At 45.5% G+C, this 21027-nt stretch overlaps 3 protein-coding genes across 6 annotated transcripts; 2 read left to right on the top strand and 1 right to left on the bottom strand.

Moving 5' to 3' along the window:
• Window positions 1-484: 484 nt before the first annotated feature.
• LOC108631515 (putative metabolite transport protein HI_1104) lies at window positions 485-17367 on the top strand. 3 transcript variants are annotated; one of them, XM_026818893.1, is made up of 12 exons: window positions 485-564; window positions 976-1112; window positions 8713-8876; window positions 13897-14013; window positions 14557-14680; window positions 15026-15178; window positions 15261-15371; window positions 15520-15682; window positions 15929-16136; window positions 16382-16660; window positions 16751-16948; window positions 17082-17364. In XM_026818893.1, the coding sequence occupies exons 3-12, from the start codon at window positions 8792-8794 to the stop codon at window positions 17294-17296; spliced, it is 1653 nt and encodes a 550-aa protein (XP_026674694.1). In that variant the 5' UTR covers window positions 485-564; window positions 976-1112; window positions 8713-8791; the 3' UTR covers window positions 17297-17364. The 3 variants fall into 3 exon arrangements, with proteins under 3 accessions (XP_026674694.1, XP_026674696.1, XP_026674695.1); XM_026818895.1 differs by lacking the exons at window positions 485-564; window positions 976-1112; window positions 8713-8876 and adding exons at window positions 8888-9088; window positions 13661-13822; XM_026818894.1 differs by lacking the exons at window positions 485-564; window positions 976-1112; window positions 8713-8876 and adding an exon at window positions 8888-9088 and having other exon boundaries at window positions 17082-17367.
• On the bottom strand, window positions 2598-7858 carry LOC108631516 (UNC93-like protein). The gene is made up of 8 exons (XM_018035493.2): window positions 6994-7858; window positions 5679-6126; window positions 5046-5470; window positions 4752-4960; window positions 4190-4644; window positions 3967-4099; window positions 3720-3857; window positions 2598-3609 (listed from the first exon to the last, which is right to left on the bottom strand). The coding sequence occupies exons 2-8, from the start codon at window positions 5868-5870 to the stop codon at window positions 3389-3391; spliced, it is 1773 nt and encodes a 590-aa protein (XP_017890982.1). The 5' UTR covers window positions 5871-6126; window positions 6994-7858; the 3' UTR covers window positions 2598-3388.
• A 100-nt stretch (window positions 17368-17467) lies between the features above and the next one.
• On the top strand, window positions 17468-20479 carry egh (beta-1,4-mannosyltransferase egh). Of its 2 annotated transcripts, none has more exons than XM_018035460.2 (3): window positions 17468-17667; window positions 18517-19328; window positions 19405-20479. In XM_018035460.2, the coding sequence occupies exons 2-3, from the start codon at window positions 18519-18521 to the stop codon at window positions 19975-19977; spliced, it is 1383 nt and encodes a 460-aa protein (XP_017890949.1). In that variant the 5' UTR covers window positions 17468-17667; window positions 18517-18518; the 3' UTR covers window positions 19978-20479. The 2 variants fall into 2 exon arrangements, with proteins under 2 accessions (XP_017890949.1, XP_017890947.1); XM_018035458.2 differs by having other exon boundaries at window positions 17468-18113.
• The last annotated feature ends 548 nt before the right edge of the window (window positions 20480-21027 follow it).

Below are 21027 nucleotides of genomic sequence, written 5' to 3'. Positions count from 1 at the left end.
TTTGCCATTTTTGTCCACGTGCTACAGTTTTGAACCCGGTTTCTCATATCATATCTACTTTTCTCGTATAGTCTATGCATACGGACCTTATATAGTTAAGTCGTATTTATTTGTTTCAAGATTGCAAAATATATCGATTGGTATGCATACAAACGTGACATAATTATATTGTTCGACGTCACGATTCTTTTCGCGAAATTACATTCGATCGCGTTGTATGTATAATTGCGAATCAATTTTTATTTTAATAATCATTATCAGTCGATACATTGAAACGTGACGTGGGAACGAGAACGGTAGTGTCCTTCGACGTAATAATTTTTTGTGAACAGTGTTTTCTTCTTTCACAAATAGTCCGGCTATTTGTTTGCCGCGACCGCGTCGGCATTTATATAAATTAGGAAATGTAACTTCATATAAATTCATGCGCGCGCACATTCACACACACTCTGCACGCACACAGTATTCACTGACTGCCGCCGCCATCATCAAAATCAAACTGTGGGGCGACGCAGTTTTTTATCATCTATTAATCCCCGCGCACGCATTAACAGTATCGACAAGGTGCGTATCAATTTATATTTAAATTATTTACGTGTCGATACAATTTGTTTATTTTAAAATCTGTAATAAAACATGTAATATAATATGTCATTCGCAAAAGTAATTTCGCTTAAGCTATCGTCTTATTTTGTACGCACGGAAAGCCTAGAAGACGCCACGATATAAGTATAAACGAACATTTATACTTTATTTCATTTCACCTTATATGATATGATAAAGAACGTTGTAAAAAATACGATAAATAATCATTGGGAACGAGTTTCGAACGAATATACGTATAATCCAGCTGTTCGTCTGCCGCTGGTCGTATCGTTAGAGAACGTTCGCGTACATTATATTGTATTACATATTGTACACGTACGCATACCTTTACTTAAGTACACGTTGTAAATCGTAAATTCTTTCCCACAGTATGTACATACACTGAAATGTAGAATCGTGAAAGGAGGATGATAGACGAGGATCCTTTCGTTTTAACACCTGGAAGATATACAACGAGTCCCGCGGAGAAGACGTTTCGTCGACGTTTTATATTCCTGCCCGTAAAGGTGACGATGATTACATATGTTATTATTGACCTGAAGTATCGTTTATCGGTTCACTTTAAAGTCCATAAGAATAATAACGAACGATCGCGTTGTCACAGTGGCGTTGACGAGATCGAAAATCGATCGACATTCGTCGCAAGTCTGTCATCTCTCGTTGCGAAGAATATATAACATTCTCGTTTTTAATTGAAAACGTCTCGAGCTACGCACGTACCACGAAATTAGCTAGTTAGCTTACTTTTAATTTGTCCATAGTGTTCGTGTCGAACGTGAACGAGATAAGTATTGTATTACTTTCGCCTTTACTGTACCAGCGTTGGTACACCACCAATCTCATTTCGCTTCGATCGAGAAACAACTGTAACAATAACATGTTCGATTACGTAGGTAGGTAGGTAGGGTTTTTCGGAAAGACATCAGGTACACTGGCGCTTGACGCTCGAGCGTCGTCGCGTCGGTCAAGCGAGTTTCTCGGTCAGACACAGAGAGAGAGAGATGTATTATACGTATGTATACAATTAGTGTTCAGCGTGCTCGCATCACATTTATTAATAACCAGCAGGTAATAGGATGAATCGATAAAGACTTATTTAATTATGCAAGACAGATCGTTACGACGAAATCTTTATCAAAAAACGTGTGCCGCGCGTGATCTCACAATCGCGGTCACGATATCGGAACGACCGCAATAATATACTTAATTTTGTATTCTATTCCCGCGCATCTTCGGTCAGTTGTCAGATATTCCGATTGCGATTCAATCTGAACCAAGTAGATACCTCGCGCGTTCAGTCGTTAAAATCGTTGCATGAAAATGTGATAATTGAATAACGGCCACGAGTCGTTTTACGGATATACCCAACAACACAACTCCCAATTGACTCGCGCTCATCTATACTATACATATATGTATTTTATGCGTATTCTATTCGTATCGTATGTTTCTGTATGATTATGATTATTTTCTGATTCACAATTTCCGATTTCTGATCGGTTCGTTTTGGTTCGTTCCATTCAACTTTAGAGCGAACGAAAAGACTGCGCTGCGCATTTCGCACTTTTCTTTGCGCGTTGTTTGCAGTTACGATATACTGTGTATGATGATTCAGGATCTATTGGCTATACAGTCATTCCCAGAAGTTTATGTACTTCAGAAGAACGCATTTCCTATAATTAAAAAGAAATCAGACGTCGGAAGAACAATGCTAATAATAAATATAGAAGAAGCTAAAAAATATAGAAGAACTATTAACGCTAGCGAAAAGTTTTTATACGGAAATTGTAGATCTCGTCGTCCTCTACAAGAAAGGTTCTATGCAATTTTTTCGTAAGTCCAGCGGTTTGGGAGTTATTGGCAAAAAACGAAAATTTCGCAAAATTTGAAGGGGTACCCCTTGGAAAAATCTCGAAAAAATCGAAAATTTTTTTTTCGTCAAAATATCGAAAAATTTCGAAATATATTCTAAAAAGCGTCAAAAATTTCAAACTTTTTATGCTTGTACTTCCTCAAGTCAGTTGTTTCTTCCAACTTCGCACATGATAGCTTATACATCCTTAAATCATCGAAAGTCAGCGAAGTTTCACATTACGTACGTACAAATAATGAAACGAGTGGAGAAAAGTGTAAATCATAGAATGATCGTTTGACCGTGTTTTGGAAGCGACATCGATCGTTGTGCGTTTCCGCCCACGCAGTAGTTGCTGTAGGCAGTGGAAAAATGCGAAACTTACTAACCGCGCGCAAGAAGAGGAACGTAGCTTCGCCGTCGGGCTTAAGAGACAGGAAGAACGCCGCCGCCGGTCTGATCCTCGTCAGCATCGAGGATGCTCGCTCGACGGTGATCCGCGGTGACGACGACGGCAACGATGCTCGCTCGATGCAGCTGCAGCTCGGCAGCGGAAATGGTACTCGGCCGCCGCCGTTGGTGGTGGTGGTGGTGGTGGTGATCCGCGATCGACGAACGCGAACAAATCTGCTGCGGGTCCACCACGATCGGCTGATCTTTTTTCGCCGCTGGATCTTGCAACTCGACGTTGCAAGCAAACGCGACGCTGTTCTCCCTGCGCCGCGCGTGCTGGTGTTCCTTGTTGGGGACCGCGCGCTCTGCGAAAGGATTCCTGCTGCTCTGTTCGTGGTCGTGTCGTCGTCGTCGTCTCTTGGTCTTTCCCAAGCCGAATGGAACGATCTTATCTCAATCTTTGTAACGAGCTGATGCTTGATCCGCCTTGGAGGTCGATCCGTGCTCGCTCGCCGTGGTCGATGACAATTCTCCAAGTCACAATGGCGCCAGGCTCTTACCTCTTTTCGCCAGCCTGATTTCCAGCCATATGTACGGGATCACCGAGAGCAGAAGGACGCAAGCGAGGCCGAGTACACGGAATCGTGTGCAGACCAATCCGTGCAAACCGAGAATTAACGAGAGGCCGAGCCATTTCCAGAACAGTGACGTCGACAGCGGGCCTTGCCACGAGTTCGGATACAGACCCAATACCAGTGCTGAGTAAACACAGAGATTAGTTTCGCATGCGATCGAAGAAACCCGGCGTCGTCGGTTCGGTTTGACGGAATTCGGAAAACGAAAGTAGCGGATGAGAAATCGGACTCACTGTGTATCAAAGTTTCCCAAATAGAGTTGCAAACTCCCCAGGCAGCGGATATTACGTGAAAAAGTGCTGGGTCGTCTCCGGATGGTCTCCAACTGATCAGGACCAGCAGCAAACACGCGTGGAATACGAATCCTACAACTGTATCGAAAACGAGACGAGATCGCGGGTGGCGTTTAAATATCAAACGCGTGTCATACACGCGTACGGAATGTAATTAATTAAGGGTGGATCGATCAGGTTCGCTTACCTACGACGAAATATCTTTTAATGTGTCTCAGTAACATCGATAGAGTGACGCCGGCGAGGGCTTGAAACGAAGCCAGAGCTAAAAAACTTATAGTTACCGTGCTGGCTCCTCCCAAGGCGCAGACTACGTACGCCTGTTAAACGATAACATTGTGCGTTTAGGATCCGTTCCGACATTTATGAAGAGAGAGAGAGAGAGAGAGAGAGAGAGTCGCCTCAGTCACTTCGATGAAATCGGCATAGATGAAACCCTGTTCAAGTCCGATGAACAGCGTCAATGGTGCGGCCAGTTGCATTTTAGGGTCTAGGAAGGCGGTCTTCACGGACGTAAGGATATTCTGCGTGCTGTGTTTCTCGTTGACGCTCTGCGGTTCTTTCAGCCTAGAGTCGAGGAACGCGCACGATATGCCGAAGCCCAGAACGGCCAGGCCTGTCCATATGCTGACCAACATTTTCGACGTTCTGTACGACAACGTCGGAGGCGGATTGACCGTGCTACTGCTGCCGTCGCCGCCGCCGCCGCTACTGCTGCTGCCGCTGCTGCTACTGCTGTTGTAAAAATAAATATCCTCTGCTGGACAGTACCTCGCACCGCAATAATCGCTCACTTCACTGCTCATCATCGTGTTCACACCTACGGAGTCTGTCAATTTTACGAGTATGGCAGCTATCAGACAACCTGTAACATGAAACCGCGCAACCACATTTTCGTTATTGTTTGCCAATCTATCGCCGGGCGATGCAGGCAAGCAAGTTGGTGAATCGCGATAATGCGAATGATCGTACCCAGTGCGAGACCAATATCCTCTGCTAGTTTGATTCCTCGATTAAGTCTTCTCAGAAAGCACTCGCGTCTCGTTTCGTCGGAATCCACCTCGGGATCGACGTAGACCAATGCTAAACTCGACGCTGATGTATTTACATGTGAAACTCTCGCCAGGAAGTTCGGCGTCACACAAGCGCCTAGCATCGCGTAACTAGGTAACAGTATATACCTGTTTCCAGACACAGACGTTAATAAAACGCATACCAAGAGTCATACGTACACTTGTACGTGCATGATTGAAAAGTGCTGCGTACCATTTCGGATACAAGTGTAGTCCGACGAATATGGTAGTGGCCAGGTGGCTAGTGCACACGGCGAGATTCGTCCCGAATCTTTGCAGCAGAATCGGCGCGAAGCAACTGGTGAGCGTGGCGACCGCGTAGAGGAGGGCGAGCAGCATCGGGCCCAGATGAGCGTTGAAAGCTCCGAGGCCCGCTTGCAACGGGAATATAGGTAGCATCGCAGCCGAGCAGCTCGCGTGTCCCAGAAGAAGAGCGGCGCAGTGCCTCAGGATCGCTTTCTTCGGCGGCCTGGAACCGGAAGGCGCTGCCCTCACGGCGGCGATCAACCGGCGCACGGAGGACGCGCCCGCCGCAGAGTTCATCGAGTCGCGCCTTCGCCATGGCATCGCCGACGTTCTCGTCGCGCGGCACGAGATGGGAGAGTATGCTGCCATGTGCTGCGAGACAAAATGTTTTTTAACCAACTCGTTTTTACCAGCTAGCCGACGACAACGAGCCCGCCCCGCGATCGATACTGCACGAATTAATTCGTACTCTGCTACTGTACTTACTACCGAAACGAATGTATGCGCGCTACGACACCGATCAGCGAAGAATCAGTAGCATAAAATTGTTCGGTGTAAAAATTGGTTTTGCGACGAGTACCTCGAGCATAGCGTCGTTGTCCCATAGGGTATGATGATGACCGGTGCTTCTAGCGCGTCTGTGAGTGTGCGCCAACGGCGGAGGCTGGGCTGGCAGTCGTATGGGTCCTAAGCCCCCGATCGGAGCCGGTCTGAAAGCAGGACTTTCGAGCTTGTCCTTCGACAACTCGTGGAGATTCGGCAGAGAGCCCATGATCGCGTTACGTTTTGCTCGCTTCGTTTCTTGTGTCTGCCTTTCCACTACCACTACCACCACCACCGGATAGTTGCTCCCGTTCGATCTGTCAGTATCTGTTTAGGATAGCGGTCGAAAAACGCCTTTGTTCGGCAGCAGCAGCGGCAGCGGCGGTGAGAGTCATTGCCAAGGAGACCACGCGCGATCCTTACCATCGTTCCGTTCCGTTACTCTCGTTACCACGATTCTTCACCGTCTCCGGTTATCCGGGTATCTAAAACACACGATATAGCGAACTATAGCGAGCACTTTGAACGAGAACTTACAACCGAGAAACTGTCAGTCAGTGGTACAACGAGTAGCTGCGGAGATGACCTCGATATACATTGGTCGGTGTCACTTACAGTGAACAATTCGACACAACTGATTCAATACATTGTTTTATTTTGGATAAAGATAGGCGCATGAATCCGAATCGGATAAGAAATAAAGAATGCAAAGTTGCATTTTGCCTCCTGATCAACCATGAAACTAATACATAAAGCTATTAATTTGACACGTGATTTCGAGCGATCAGAAATATTAATAATAATAATAGGTACTACGTACGCGGTGTACTTTATCGGTGTTACTTAATATACATCGTAGTAGAAGAACGAACAATCAATAGAATCGTTTTATCCTACCCGTAGTTAACGGGCAACGTGTATTATTGATTTTATCGGTGGTATAAATATAGTTAACTTTATCCGACGACACGCTCGATCACGACGATTCCGTTTCATGGAATATAATGAGATGTTAATCGTTACGATCGATTAGAACTGTCAGAGAGATCGCTACGGTTTACCGTGTGTAGAACGAAAAATTAAAAAAAACTAATTACTATACTAGATCGCAGCGGCAGCAGATTTGCGACGAGAGAAGTAAACGGGGCTGCAGGTGCATGCAGGCATGTGCATAAAAATTCGTTCTTACGGCTGGTCGCCGGCTTGTGTACGAAACGTACAACTACTGTGAAATATCTAACGCGCCTATGTAATTCCATTAGAAACTATAGACAATCGATGGGTATCGACACACGTGTTTTCCGTTAACTACGTTCCACCAATATACTGTAAATAATTGAGCGTAAACGTACTTTTTTCACGGTCGTAGCGTCGTAACGTCGGTCAAAGTTCGCCATGATCCTTGGGCAGCTAACAACGATGAAACAGCAACAGGACCACGAAGATCATGGCAGAATCTGATTTTCATCGATTCAACCTTCTGACTCTGTGCGAAAACTAGAGGCTCCCGCGGTCCACGAAACGCTGTTTGTTCGGACCGAGACGCAAGAGCTTTAATCTCCCCCATAGAAGTAGTCCCGAATGAAAATACACGACACAACGGTGTAAGTTCACTCGGCGGATTTTTCATGCGCGATGATCCTCTCGAGCCTGATCCTTCGACAGGTCTCGTCCATCGTTGGACGCGCGCGCGTACGTATTAATACCGCTCGCACTTCCGTTCTGTGTACCTCTGCGCGATGATCGATAACCACCGCTGTGTGTCAACGCAGAAAATCGCAGAGAAAATCTGAGCGTCAGCAGCAGCAGCCGCCGCCCCGTGCGAATTAATTGACAACAACGATCACTTTCACTCTCGCTTACTTCTTAAATCACTCTCTGATTCGACTGATCGTTTTCTTCGACGACCGTGTTTGGGAACGCGAGAGGAGATCCGCGATCATGCTCCGGTCAGCGAAACGGGAATAATAACGTTAATAAACTGGTTTTTCCAACGTGCCGGTGAATCGTTCGAACTGGACCGAGCCGAACGGCGACGCCGGCGATTATAAACGGGCGATTAATGGTTTACGGTGCGCGGCCGAGTCGTGCGATCTAATAATCGGGTGGAAGGTAGCTTCGATTCGAAGGTGACACGATGGTCCTGAGGAAGGTACGACACCGCGCGCGCGACTCACCCCTCGGTTGGACTCGGTGTCGCTCGCCACCGTTCGATCTCCCTTGGGGTGGTTCTCCCTGCTCTTTTGGTATCACATCAGGTCGATAACAGGGAGATTGCGTACTCCATCCTCCTGTATCCTTGTTCCCCCTGTTACCCTTATTTACCCGGTTCCTCTTCACCGACACCGACACCACCACGTGTGTAATAGTGCGTGAACGCGGCGCGGCGGCACGACCCACGTCAATTTTACCCCGCGAATAGGATTTAAATAAAACTGTGCCGTGACAGCTGCTTCAAACCTTCAATCTTTCCCCGCAAAAGCGAAGGAATTCTACGTGCATGCATGCGATCCATTATTAAAACTGGCCGTACAATCACAGTTCAGCAGATCGTTCAAGGAGAGTCTGCGAAATCTGTTGTTCGCAATGCATAAAGCGCGTATCAATGCAACTGTCAATGAGCACTTGATCGGCCTATTGTCGTTAATGTTGTTGTATTGTCAAGTATGTCAATGTTACGACGAGAATAATACGCGTATACACGCATACGTATATGTACACGCACCGCCGCCAGTGACCATACACGTCGCTTTAATCGCGCGCAGGTTAATCACCTTAGACTCGTTACCTCTGTCAGACCGTTGTTACTCTTCGCTTCAAACGTAATCGTAATTATTATTGTTCAAGGCTCGGCGAATCGTAATGATAGCAGCGTTTCATCACTTCAATGATTCATCAGATGGGAGAGAGCACTGTTCCTGTTTTGGAACAGTTCCTTTTGCCACGTCCACCGCGTCCTTCCGACTGCAGCACCAATTCTGTCCTTACGTGTACCTGTTCCCTTCTCGGTTTCGGCATCAAATGGCACGATCGGATACAGACGAACTTAACAAACGTCGTTTGGTTCACAGAAAGGACCTTGGGAGCACGGAAGATCAAGAGTAGTAACGAATACTCCCACCGCCGTTGAGCACTCTCGCCTGTACTTCGATGCATAAGAACTCCCGTGGTTGCCCCTTCCTCACCGGATTCTGTGCGGAAGGTCCGATCCTTGGACACTTTCTTATAAATAAAGGTTGATCACTGACTCGGTTCTCATTTACCGCTCCATCCCTCGTGTATAGATACGATCTCTGTCTATCCATCCGTCTATCTATACCCTAGATGTAAACCGTCTTTTCTCTGTGTCCTCTCGTCTTTCGCTTGGTGCATCGTGTCCCGTGGGCCAAACTGACAGTGCCCCCGCTGATTATCTCGTTGTCTCATCGGACCAGCCGGGTCCACCACGTAAGTAGTAGCGAGCATCGGTATTGCCACCGACGATCGATCTCATTATTTCTAGTAAAAATCACGCATATGCGACCATGTGCGCGACGGATACACGCAGTTTCCGCCGGCGGACAGGATCGTTTTGCATTCCGCGGAACTTATTCCGAACGACGCGCACAACTATTCACGTCCAGCCGGTTCACCGTCGCACAGATCTTTTGTTAAACCCGCCGCGTTTCGAACGTAACAGGTAGAACAATTCACTGTTGCCCATCGGTGCGCGACCTGCACGAGCATAAAGTAGATCGAACCGTGACTCCGAACGAGCTATTGTTTCGCATTATTTGCGCAACGCTCGTTACGAGAGCGTGAGCAGAGACGTATGCCACATAGTCAGCCCCACATGGCGAAGCAAAGGGTGTCCCTTCGAAAGTGGAACACGGATGCAAGTGGATAGAAATAGAATTTTGCGTCCGCAGACGCGCTGGAGAACAAGAGACGTTTCTTAAACGAAACGTGTCCTGTCAGAGGCACACCTCTCTACGCTTCCGGCCACGACGGACTCGTATGTGTGTGTGTGTGTGTGTGTGATCGAATCGATGAACGTTCATGTAAGCCGATCGATCGATTAACGAGCCGCACCGGTAATTTTTTATTCGCGATACCGCGTTGTTTCGATCTAATAGAGGGCTCGCTGATTCGCGTCCAATCGGAAGGAAGACCGGGCGCGCGTGTACGCCTCGAAGGCGACCTTCGATCTTTCATCGGGCAATTATAGAATATCGGCGCGATCGAGATCCCGATCGCTGCCCGCCCCCCGTTGTTGCTCCCGTTTTTTCTGTCTTTCTACGCGTTCCCCTTCACGAGCGAGCGAGTATATCGGCGATAAAAAACGGTAACTAATACATCCGGTTATTCGCATTGCAAATTAATCCGTCCGCCGCGTCGCGCCGCCCGTACGCAATGCCTCGCGCGGCTCTCCGTTTTCTAATCATGACGGCTAATTGCGGCAACGTGATTAGTCGCGAAACGAGAGACGAATGCGCGAAAATGCTCGCTGTTGCATAAACTGTTATTCTTTAGACCTTGATCGTCCGACCTCGGGTCAAAAAGTATGAGTAAGTCCAGTCGGGCATAGTTTGTCACATTTTCTTCGCGAACCGTGAATGCCGCCGCAGCGCAGGGCGGAACCAGTGCCATTCACGTTTTACACCAATTTATAGCCATGTCCGTCGCCACCGAATTCGTTTACGATTTTCAACAAACGATCGTATAATTATTTCTCGTACACGCCGTCTTGCATGCGTCTATCGCGACGATAACATCGTCATCTTCAGCCGCGGCGTGTGCGAAACACACCCGCGTTCTTCAAACGTATTGACTGATCGCCGCACGTTTAATTGCCGTGCGAGTCATAACGGCGTGTATGATAATGTGCTTCGAGTAAAAAACTTGCTGTATCGTCGTAACCGTAAATAGAGACGCGTGAGCAATAACGTGTGATTTCATGATCGTTTAGGTTTCTACGTGTACACGCGGTCTCTTCCTTTGGCTCTCCCGTTATACGCATACGTGCATGCATGTGAGACGAAAAAATGGAAGGAAGGTACAGACGTTGCGATCGACAATTCCTGGTCTGACCGGGTGATAGGGACCCGTCGGAAGGGACCGTAATTTTTTATCATCACCCCCTGTGCTCATCCGTTTAACGTCTGTATGTCTTTTTTTTCTTTCGTCTCGTAAACGGGAACGACTTCACGCGAATCCTTTTGCCCTGTTTCATTGTGAGAGACGCGGTTCTCTTCCTTACGGTCTCTCAATGGTGATGGCAGAACGTTTAACGATTGCTTCGTTCAATTGTCCTCCAAGTTGTCAGATCGAATTCGGGTGAAGATTTTGCTCGCCATTTGCACGCGTCCTACGATCGAGTGGGATTTGAAAAATCGATGTCGATCGACACGAATGAATACGCGAAAAGCTGATTCGATGATATGCCTACGTACGCTATTTGCATGTATTGCGGTAGACTATGCTATAGGCAAAAGGAATGCGAATGGTAAATCGCCTGTTACGATTATCCGCCTTTCTGCATCGTGACGATGTCAACCGACCGACCGTGTCCAGCGAGCCGAGTATGAAAATTAGCAAAATATCGGACTGAGCAAATTCATCTCGAATCGACTCGTTTCGACGTTGTTGTTCGCATACTCGTATGTATCGTGTGATTTGAATGGAATCCTATAATCGACGCTCGACACGTTTTACATTTTCTTGTGTGTGTGTGTGATCGAATCGATGAACGTTCATGTAAGCCGATCGATCGATTAACGAGCCGCACCGGTAATTTTTTATTCGCGATACCGCGTTGTTTCGATCTAATAGAGGGCTCGCTGATTCGCGTCCAATCGGAAGGAAGACCGGGCGCGCGTGTACGCCTCGAAGGCGACCTTCGATCTTTCATCGGGCAATTATAGAATATCGGCGCGATCGAGATCCCGATCGCTGCCCGCCCCCCGTTGTTGCTCCCGTTTTTTCTGTCTTTCTACGCGTTCCCCTTCACGAGCGAGCGAGTATATCGGCGATAAAAAACGGTAACTAATACATCCGGTTATTCGCATTGCAAATTAATCCGTCCGCCGCGTCGCGCCGCCCGTACGCAATGCCTCGCGCGGCTCTCCGTTTTCTAATCATGACGGCTAATTGCGGCAACGTGATTAGTCGCGAAACGAGAGACGAATGCGCGAAAATGCTCGCTGTTGCATAAACTGTTATTCTTTAGACCTTGATCGTCCGACCTCGGGTCAAAAAGTATGAGTAAGTCCAGTCGGGCATAGTTTGTCACATTTTCTTCGCGAACCGTGAATGCCGCCGCAGCGCAGGGCGGAACCAGTGCCATTCACGTTTTACACCAATTTATAGCCATGTCCGTCGCCACCGAATTCGTTTACGATTTTCAACAAACGATCGTATAATTATTTCTCGTACACGCCGTCTTGCATGCGTCTATCGCGACGATAACATCGTCATCTTCAGCCGCGGCGTGTGCGAAACACACCCGCGTTCTTCAAACGTATTGACTGATCGCCGCACGTTTAATTGCCGTGCGAGTCATAACGGCGTGTATGATAATGTGCTTCGAGTAAAAAACTTGCTGTATCGTCGTAACCGTAAATAGAGACGCGTGAGCAATAACGTGTGATTTCATGATCGTTTAGGTTTCTACGTGTACACGCGGTCTCTTCCTTTGGCTCTCCCGTTATACGCATACGTGCATGCATGTGAGACGAAAAAATGGAAGGAAGGTACAGACGTTGCGATCGACAATTCCTGGTCTGACCGGGTGATAGGGACCCGTCGGAAGGGACCGTAATTTTTTATCATCACCCCCTGTGCTCATCCGTTTAACGTCTGTATGTCTTTTTTTTCTTTCGTCTCGTAAACGGGAACGACTTCACGCGAATCCTTTTGCCCTGTTTCATTGTGAGAGACGCGGTTCTCTTCCTTACGGTCTCTCAATGGTGATGGCAGAACGTTTAACGATTGCTTCGTTCAATTGTCCTCCAAGTTGTCAGATCGAATTCGGGTGAAGATTTTGCTCGCCATTTGCACGCGTCCTACGATCGAGTGGGATTTGAAAAATCGATGTCGATCGACACGAATGAATACGCGAAAAGCTGATTCGATGATATGCCTACGTACGCTATTTGCATGTATTGCGGTAGACTATGCAATAGGCAAAAGGAATGCGAATGGTAAATCGCCTGTTACGATTATCCGCCTTTCTGCATCGTGACGATGTCAACCGACCGACCGTGTCCAGCGAGCCGAGTATGAAAATTAGCAAAATATCGGACTGAGCAAATTCATCTCGAATCGACTCGTTTCGACGTTGTTGTTCGCATACTCGTATGTATCGTGTGATTTGAATGGAATCCTATAATCGACGCTCGACACGTTTTACATTTTCGCAAGCATCTCGAAAATCTGTTCTTCTCCTCGAACGGTAATTTATAGCGTACCGTATACGAAACTTGGCACGCGTGCGACTGATCGTTAGCCATGCAACGAAACGTAATGATCGTCCTCCGGCCGATGCGGTCGAGTATAGTATATGGAATATTGCACACGCGTCAGCGATACCATCGCGTACATTTGCGATCAAATAAATGTAAATGTTAACAACAAGTATGTAAACGCGATTTCAATTTTCACGGTAATCATCGACGCGAGACCTTAACTACCGCTGCGTTATATAACCCGACCATTTAATGACACACCGTTAACTCGTTCCGTCGAGATTTTTCATCGTCTCATCGAGAAGACATTAAGTATAGATCGTTTCAATAAGTCTGAATATATCAATTTCGTAAACGGCACGATTCTCTCTGCGGCAGCGTGCGAATAATTTAATAGAAACGGAAAAAACTAGTAACGCATGTAAATGAGTAGACAGTTTCATGGAAAATAACGCGCTCACAGAATCTGTGTAGCCGTTTCCGACGAGTAATCACTTACAGCCAGCATCATAGTACGAATTATATTTTTATATACCGCTACTACGTTCACATACACTTGTTCCTTATTGCATAGGTGATTTTCATAAATACCTATGCCGTGCCCACCTGCTCTGCTACGACTACACGAGCTGGCTGGTATACTCCGATAATGTGAAGAAGCGAAAAATGTGAAGCATTGTACTCATTGTCCGTCTCCTCCGTCCTTCGCTCCAGATTCACTCGACGTCAATTAACGGTTTTGCGTCGTTAACTGTCTCTATATCGGTGGAGTTTAATTTTTCTCGCCTGTTATTTTCTTCTTTTACGCAGAGACGCGCACGATGCTGAACACAATGGTGCAGAAATCACGATTCCTGTACAAGCCGTACGCGCTGGCCATCGTTTCAGTGGGATACGTGCTCGGGGAGCTAGGTCATTATTTAATTGGTAAGCGAATTTAATCGAATACCATACCGTGCGTTATACTTGCTCTATCCTCGACGAGACGCGTCTTAAACGCCTGCATACCCACCTGCTCCGCTAATTGCACGCGACGACACCGAGTTACGTGGGAACGTTATTAAAAATTGTAAATCAGATTCCCATGTGCGTTTCTATCGCGAGTTCTTCCTTCCACGTGTCCAATTCAACGAAAAAAAACAGAACGTTTTCACGGTGGCTCGCTTTATATCTGCGACGCAACGTCTGTTTTTATCAGCATCTGATATCGGACAATTCTCATTTTCATTTTCAGCCGCGCGTTCAGCCTGAGATTCATAAATTTTTGTTTTGTTTTCGTCGACGTGTTTCGTAGATCTTTTTACGGTACGATTGCTTCTCCACTCCGTTCATCATCGCAAATAGTTTACGCTTACTCGTTAGAATCTGTCAACCGACGGATGAACGATTCGTTTTTAAAAATACTCCGCGACCGTTAATTATGGATTACGGAACAGTTATCAACGGAATTTCCTTAATCGTGTCTTCAAGGTGTCACGAGCAAGGCGACAGCGGAGGATTTACACTACGGCGATATTTCCTGCCAATTAAACTCGACCACGTTATCGATCATACAATTACCGATTCAATGCGAGGAGGCTAACAACGAAAGTCTGTACGTTTTCCGGCTATTTACACTCGTCTCATACGTATTTAGTACATACATCGAGTTGTTTCTCTCTTTCTAAATGCACCGATTCCTAAATCAAATTGTATTTAATTGTCCAAGTGTATTTGCAAGCACTGTTTCGCCGGTACGGTTCTATTTCAAATTCCATTATAGAGGAATACGAGGATAGAATCGAATCGAATCGAATCGAATCGAATCGAATAGAATAGAGATTGAAACAGGTACGATTTGTAATCCGAGGAGCAGCACTCTGCTACATTATTTCGTGTTGGCTCGCGTTCAACCGCGAACCGTAGAATCGCGAGCATTGGAATGTATTTTGTTTCGCAGCTGCGTGTCCTTCGAATTGAATGGAACACGGTACTGCGAATGGAATTACAACGGCCTCGGTCTCGACTATCAAATCCTGGCCGGTCCAAGTTTCATCGCCGTGTTCACGATCGTCGGAGTTGCTCTAGGCGTCGCCGCTGATAAATACAATAGGTACGTGTCACACATTCCGTCGCAAAATGCCAAATTATTTCGATTAAACGTCGACTAAAAGTTGAACGATTTAATTTTTCAGAGTAAGATTATTAACGATATGCACGGTGGTATTCAGTGTCGCAATCGTTCTAATGGGAGCGGTCAAAGAATACTGGCAGCTGGTCGTTCTACGTATGGTTCTAGCGGCAGGGTGAGCGATAAGCCGGTTTTTATTTTATTCAATTAATGTCTATTGAAATTTGCATGCAGACAGACACACGCGTACCTACGCGATCTACTACTCATATTCACTGTACTGTAAAATCATCACGTTCGCATTAAATAATAATAATACTTAGGGAAGCGGGATGCAACCCTCTGGCCACGGGCTTGCTCTCCGACTGGTTCCCGGAGAAGCAACGAGGCCTCGTTATGTCGATATTCAATTGGGGCATTTACGGTGGCTATGGAATCGCATTTCCAGTCGGTAGATACATTCCAAATCTGAACATCGGAGATCTGGTGCGTATATCGACACAATTTCAATGCATACTCTACTCTACCGTACTGTGATTCCATTGGAGAGGAAAATGAAAAACTACAGGGCTGCGAGCCATCCTACCCTATCCTATACCCTTCATTTTTCGGTACGCGTATAACGATGACATCATGCTAAATATCATACATATGTATAGTACGCTTCTACACACGTATACACGAGCCGACTAATAGAACCGAGCTGTATGTGTCTGTCTGATTAAAATTAAGGGCTGGAGAGCATGTTACTACGGAGCTGGGATAATCGGGCTGATCATAGCTGCTCTCACTTTCACGCTTTCCGAGCCGGAAAGAAAATCGACGGCCACCGATGGAACGGACACCGCCGGCGGCGACGTAAAGAAGACGCGTATCTGGAAGGTGATCCTGCAACCAAGGATCATAATGTTGTGCTTGGCCGCCAGCATCAGACATTGCGGTAAAGTACAACGATATCTTTGCAAGAATTATTCGTTGGTCGATCAATACCGCGTTACGCGCTACCATTCCGAAGCCCTCCTCCAGATCCACCAGCCGTTTCTCGTTCTCGCGTCGACCACCTACGTACCTACTTATGCACGCCTGCCTGCCTGCCTACCTACCTACCTACCTGTCCATTCATTTCAACCATGAAACATGGTGCTCTGTGAAATATGATCAATACACGTCGATTCATTTGTTTAGGTGGCATGTGTTTCGCGTACAATTGCGATCTCTACTACAGGGATTACTACCCCGATTACGATTTAGGCTGGTGGCTGTTCGCGGTGACCATAGTGATCGGTAGCATCGGCGTTGTAGTGGGTGGCGTAATCAGCGACAAGTTCGTAGCGAAAATGGGCGTTAGGTCGCGAGTGGCCTGTTTAGCTATCAGCCAAATAATCGCGACGCCGTTCGCATTCGGCTCGGTATACTTCACACCCCTCTGGGCTATGATAACGCTTGGAATTTCTTATTTCTTCGGTAAGTAGAAACGTCGTCGTTTCTCAATCGTTACATACGTATCTATTAATTGACAATGACTGAGAAACACTGTGATCATGTCCATTACAGCCGAAATGTGGTTTGGAATCGTGTTTGCGGTAGTCGTAGAAATAGTTCCTCTGCACCTCAGGTCGACCACCATCGGTGCTTTCTTGTTCGTCATGAACAATATCGGCGGCAATTTACCAATATTGGTCGAGCCGACCAGGCGAGCCATCGGCTTCCGAGGATCTCTTTACATTTTCTACGCTGGCTTCTACGGTATCAGTAAGTATCATCATCGACCACGGATATCCGCGATGCGTCAACAGAGGACAGGCGCGGATAGATCGTGCAGATCGATCGGCAGTCGACGATTTATTAGAGAATTCATAGAGAAATTATTTGTTCACCTCTCCAGGCTCTATCATGTTCTTCTTCACCATGTTCTTGATGGACGGAGGAGCAGGTGCCAAACAAAAGGTCCAGAAGCCGACGAAAGACGAGATCCATAGGAAACCGGAATTTGGATACGATAACGATACGTTTACGAACGACGAAGGTCGGATCCCGACCTTGGAACTCCCGCGATTGTATCCGTCGCCACCTCATCGTGCTCAAAATTCCAGATTATAACAACGTGAATTTATTCCCAAAACTACCTCCCTGTACATTCCCTAATAAAAGCGACAGTAGGATAAGAACGACTCAAATTTCAAATTTCAAACGAACGTCACTGCGGTCACGTGAGCGACGCGCGCTAAGCTGCGCGGTAGATATTGGAGCCAAGCGGGTTCGCGGTCGTGAACGCTAGATGGCGCCTCAAAATCGTTTGAGGTCACTCGAGTATTTATCATCAGCAACAAGATATTCAGATATACGAGCAGGAAAAAGATAAATTGAACATCATGTGTATGTCTAATAATATTGTGCAGCACAGAGAGGACATCGTTGACGATCGTAATGATCGATGTGCAGGGTGTTGAGAGTATTATAGTTAGGAAAAAGTAAATATCAGTATCGGTTCGTGCACTGTGTCAGCTAGCCTAGCTACACATCGTATCTATGTGTATACATTTTACATGTCAAATTTCGTTGCCGCAGTTTCAAGTGTTCTGCCTGCTTATCTCGAGCTATTGATATTTAATCATTTCCTGCGTATAAAACGCTTGAAGAATGTGCCGTTGTTTCGACTCACTTCTTATCATCGACGACGAGTGAACGACGACCACGAAACAGGGACCAGTGTAAAACTATCGATATGTGATGAGAATATATCGTCGGTTCTTACACACCCACCTCTGCCAAACCAGATATTGTGTGTGTCATTCACTGATTCATTTATATGTATAATTATAATATATACATATAACAAGCATAGCTACTTGTCACTGTGGGCAATACGTTAACATTATAAAATAATGCATTAAATATTCGGCTGGACGCTAAAAAGGTATTTATATTCTGTTTTTAATAATTCACTAAAATTCAACGTTCAATGAGAAATATCGTTTACGTACGTGACTAATAAGAAATTTTATGTAATTATTTATGTTTGAAACTTATAGTACATTTGACAATTTTATGTTTCAACTAAAATTATTGCTACATTCAAAGATTAGATAAGATTAAAGTACGTCGTAAAATTCCTATTACCATGTCAATCGTAGATCTCTTGATAATCGTATGAAAGCGTTCAGTAGTAATTACATGGTTCCTGCCTGCCTGCCTGCCTGCCTGCCTGCCAATACATATCGGCATTGATCTCTTAATGCATTGATCATTGAATTAATCATTGACAATTGATATCGGGATTGATCTTGGATTGATTAAATTTGCAATCTAATTTCTTACAGGAATGATGTTGAACAGTGTAACAAAACATATTTTACATTGTTGCTTACTATTCATCGTTATAATTACTTTCGAGTTGGTCGCCGGTGGGCTCAGTTGGACGAATGACGAGAAGAAGGAAACACTGGATCCTTGGATTCAATATGGATTTCTTGGCGCATTCACATTGTACTTACTACGAATACTTACGTTTCTCTCTTTCCCGCAAGTATTGTTCAATTTCGTGGGATTGACCGTGTACAATGCGTTCCCGGATAAAGTCGTTTTAAACGGTTCGCCGTTACTCGCACCATTCATTTGCATTAGAATAGTGACGCGCGGCGACTATCCGCAGTTAGTCATAGCGAACGTGAATAAAAATCTGAACAAGTGTTTGGAAACTGGGCTGGAGAACTTTCAAATCGAAGTGGTCAGCGACAAGCCGATCGGATTGATGCCTCACAGAAGAATCAGAGAAGTGGTCGTGCCAGAAAATTATCGTCCGAGCAGCGGTGCTCTGTTCAAAGCACGTGCTCTGCAGTACTGTTTGGAGAACGTGGCAAACGAATTGGCGGACAACGATTGGATCGTACATCTCGACGAGGAAACTTTACTCACCGAAAATTCTATTCGTGGAATATTGAACTTTGTATTGGACGGGAAACATCAGTTTGGTCAGGGACTGATAACGTACGCGAACGAGGACGTAGTCAATTGGATTACAACGTTGGCCGACAGTTTTCGAGTGGCCGATGACATGGGAAAGTTACGACTGCAATTCACCATGTTTCACAAACCTTTCTTCAGTATGAAAGGTTCTTACGTCGTTACTCAGGTAATAAATATGATCGATAGTCTGCCGCGAGATCGCCTAACACAAACGTTGTCTCGTTCTTGTTCTGGGTGCGCAGATGGGTGCGGAGAGAAATGTCTCTTTCAACAATGGGTTGGACGGGTCCGTTGCCGAGGACTGTTTCTTCGCGATGAAAGCGTATACCCAAGGATATACGTTCAACTTCGTGGACGGAGAAATGTGGGAAAAATCACCGTTCACCTTGTGGGACTTTGTACAACAGAGAAAACGATGGTTGCAAGGCATATTACTCGTCGTACATTCCAAAGCCATTCCGTTGAACAAGAAGTTGCTCCTTGGCATATCTTGTTACTCGTGGGTGACCATGCCTCTTTCCACTTCGAATTTCGTGTTAGCAGCAATTTACCCGATCACTTGTCCACAGATCATAGATTTTTTATGCATGTTCATCGGTGCAGTGAATATTTACATGTACGTGTTCGGCGTGATTAAATCGTTTTCTTTGTACCGATTTGGCATCGCGCGATTTATACTATGTATTTGCGGGGCATTATCAACGATTCCTTTCAACTTGATCATTGAAAATGTTGCCGTCATATGGGGCTTGTTCGGGAAGAAGCATAAATTTTATGTCGTCAACAAAGAATACAACCCAGTGATCCCAGTGTAGAAAAGAACGATGTCGAGGGAAAGTCGGGTTCTCGTACGCACGCACGCACGCACGCACGCACGTACGTCCGTACGCACTTTCCAGTACCTGTAAGTTTAAACAAATATCCGTCGTCGTCTTTTCCGTCAGTGATGCGTATGTACGTATATACGAGCAACGCTGCGGACGAGTATAGCCGATGATAATCCTTAGAGCATATGGAAAACAATTTATGTATATGTACATAGCTATTTACGATATTTAAAAATTATGTAGGAATCGTGAGCCATGTATAGATGCTTGCAATATCGCTTGGCAATTTTTATCTGCCAACATATTATGTTTGAACGAATGAACGAAAGCTACTACCGTTTAATCACGCGTATGCATGACAGCAGGGACTGTTGACTAAGAGACCAGCAGCAGCAGCGCGTTTATATGTAACGGTTCGGTTCATTTTATTACATATCATCCGATCATTTTAATTAAATAATTTATATTCATTAAATTTTTTTTAATAATATTTAAGCGTACTGTTCCCTTAAAGTAATATAAGTTGAAAGAGGTAGCACTAACTCCTACCGATGTCGTCATCACCCGGAGTTAGTGCTACCTCTTCAGTGATGAGATACGGGCCGGGTTTTCACGCGCATACGCGCCTTTACTTAGGTGNCCTGTATTTTCACATTCCCTTTACATTCAATTTCAAAATAAAATTACATCAGTAACTATTTATCCAGACGTAGGTTAAAATTGTTTTTATTTTGACGTGTCAAACGTAATCTATAATCGTATCTTTAATATAATTTTAACATTAGTTACATATCAAACTATAGACAATTAAAAGTCAATTAATAACTATGGCGACGTGTGGAGTACGATCAGATGCAATATACATTTGTGTATATGTACGCGACGTTCAAAATACTTTCCATCGTTTAAATAATTAAATAAGTGGAATTCTCAAGGCTGTGGATAGGAACATCGTACGCGCGAACGAAATCGAATCTTCTTGTATAAAATACATATTATCATTTTCATTTGCGATATCGTTCATTCATAAACGAATCA

Source organism: Ceratina calcarata, unplaced genomic scaffold, assembly GCF_001652005.2.
Source record: "Ceratina calcarata isolate Rehan_Ccalc_2016 unplaced genomic scaffold, ASM165200v1 scaffold90, whole genome shotgun sequence".
NCBI lineage: Eukaryota > Metazoa > Arthropoda > Insecta > Hymenoptera > Apidae > Ceratina > Ceratina calcarata.
This window is presented reverse-complemented; position numbering and strand designations above follow the sequence as displayed.

What these genes read in the sequence shown, in the direction of transcription:
- LOC108631516 (XM_018035493.2), bottom strand. Translation starts at nt 5,870, where the DNA reads ATGGGCTCTCTGCCGAATCTCCACGAGTTGTCGAAGGACAAGCTCGAA. An exon ending in GGATATTGGTCTCGCACTGG is followed by an intron (nt 4,645 to 4,751) that starts GTACGATCATTC and finishes TTCATGTTACAG; the next exon opens with GTTGTCTGATAGCTGCCATA. An exon ending in TAAAAGATATTTCGTCGTAG is followed by an intron (nt 3,858 to 3,966) that starts GTAAGCGAACCT and finishes TTTTCGATACAG; the next exon opens with TTGTAGGATTCGTATTCCAC.
- LOC108631515 (XM_026818893.1), top strand. Translation starts at nt 8,792, where the DNA reads ATGCATAAGAACTCCCGTGGTTGCCCCTTCCTCACCGGATTCTGTGCG. An exon ending in GAGGCTAACAACGAAAGTCT is followed by an intron (nt 14,681 to 15,025) that starts GTACGTTTTCCG and finishes TTTGTTTCGCAG; the next exon opens with CTGCGTGTCCTTCGAATTGA. An exon ending in CGCTGGCTTCTACGGTATCA is followed by an intron (nt 16,949 to 17,081) that starts GTAAGTATCATC and finishes TCACCTCTCCAG; the next exon opens with GCTCTATCATGTTCTTCTTC.
- egh (XM_018035460.2), top strand. Translation starts at nt 18,519, where the DNA reads ATGATGTTGAACAGTGTAACAAAACATATTTTACATTGTTGCTTACTA. An exon ending in GTTCTTACGTCGTTACTCAG is followed by an intron (nt 19,329 to 19,404) that starts GTAATAAATATG and finishes CTGGGTGCGCAG; the next exon opens with ATGGGTGCGGAGAGAAATGT.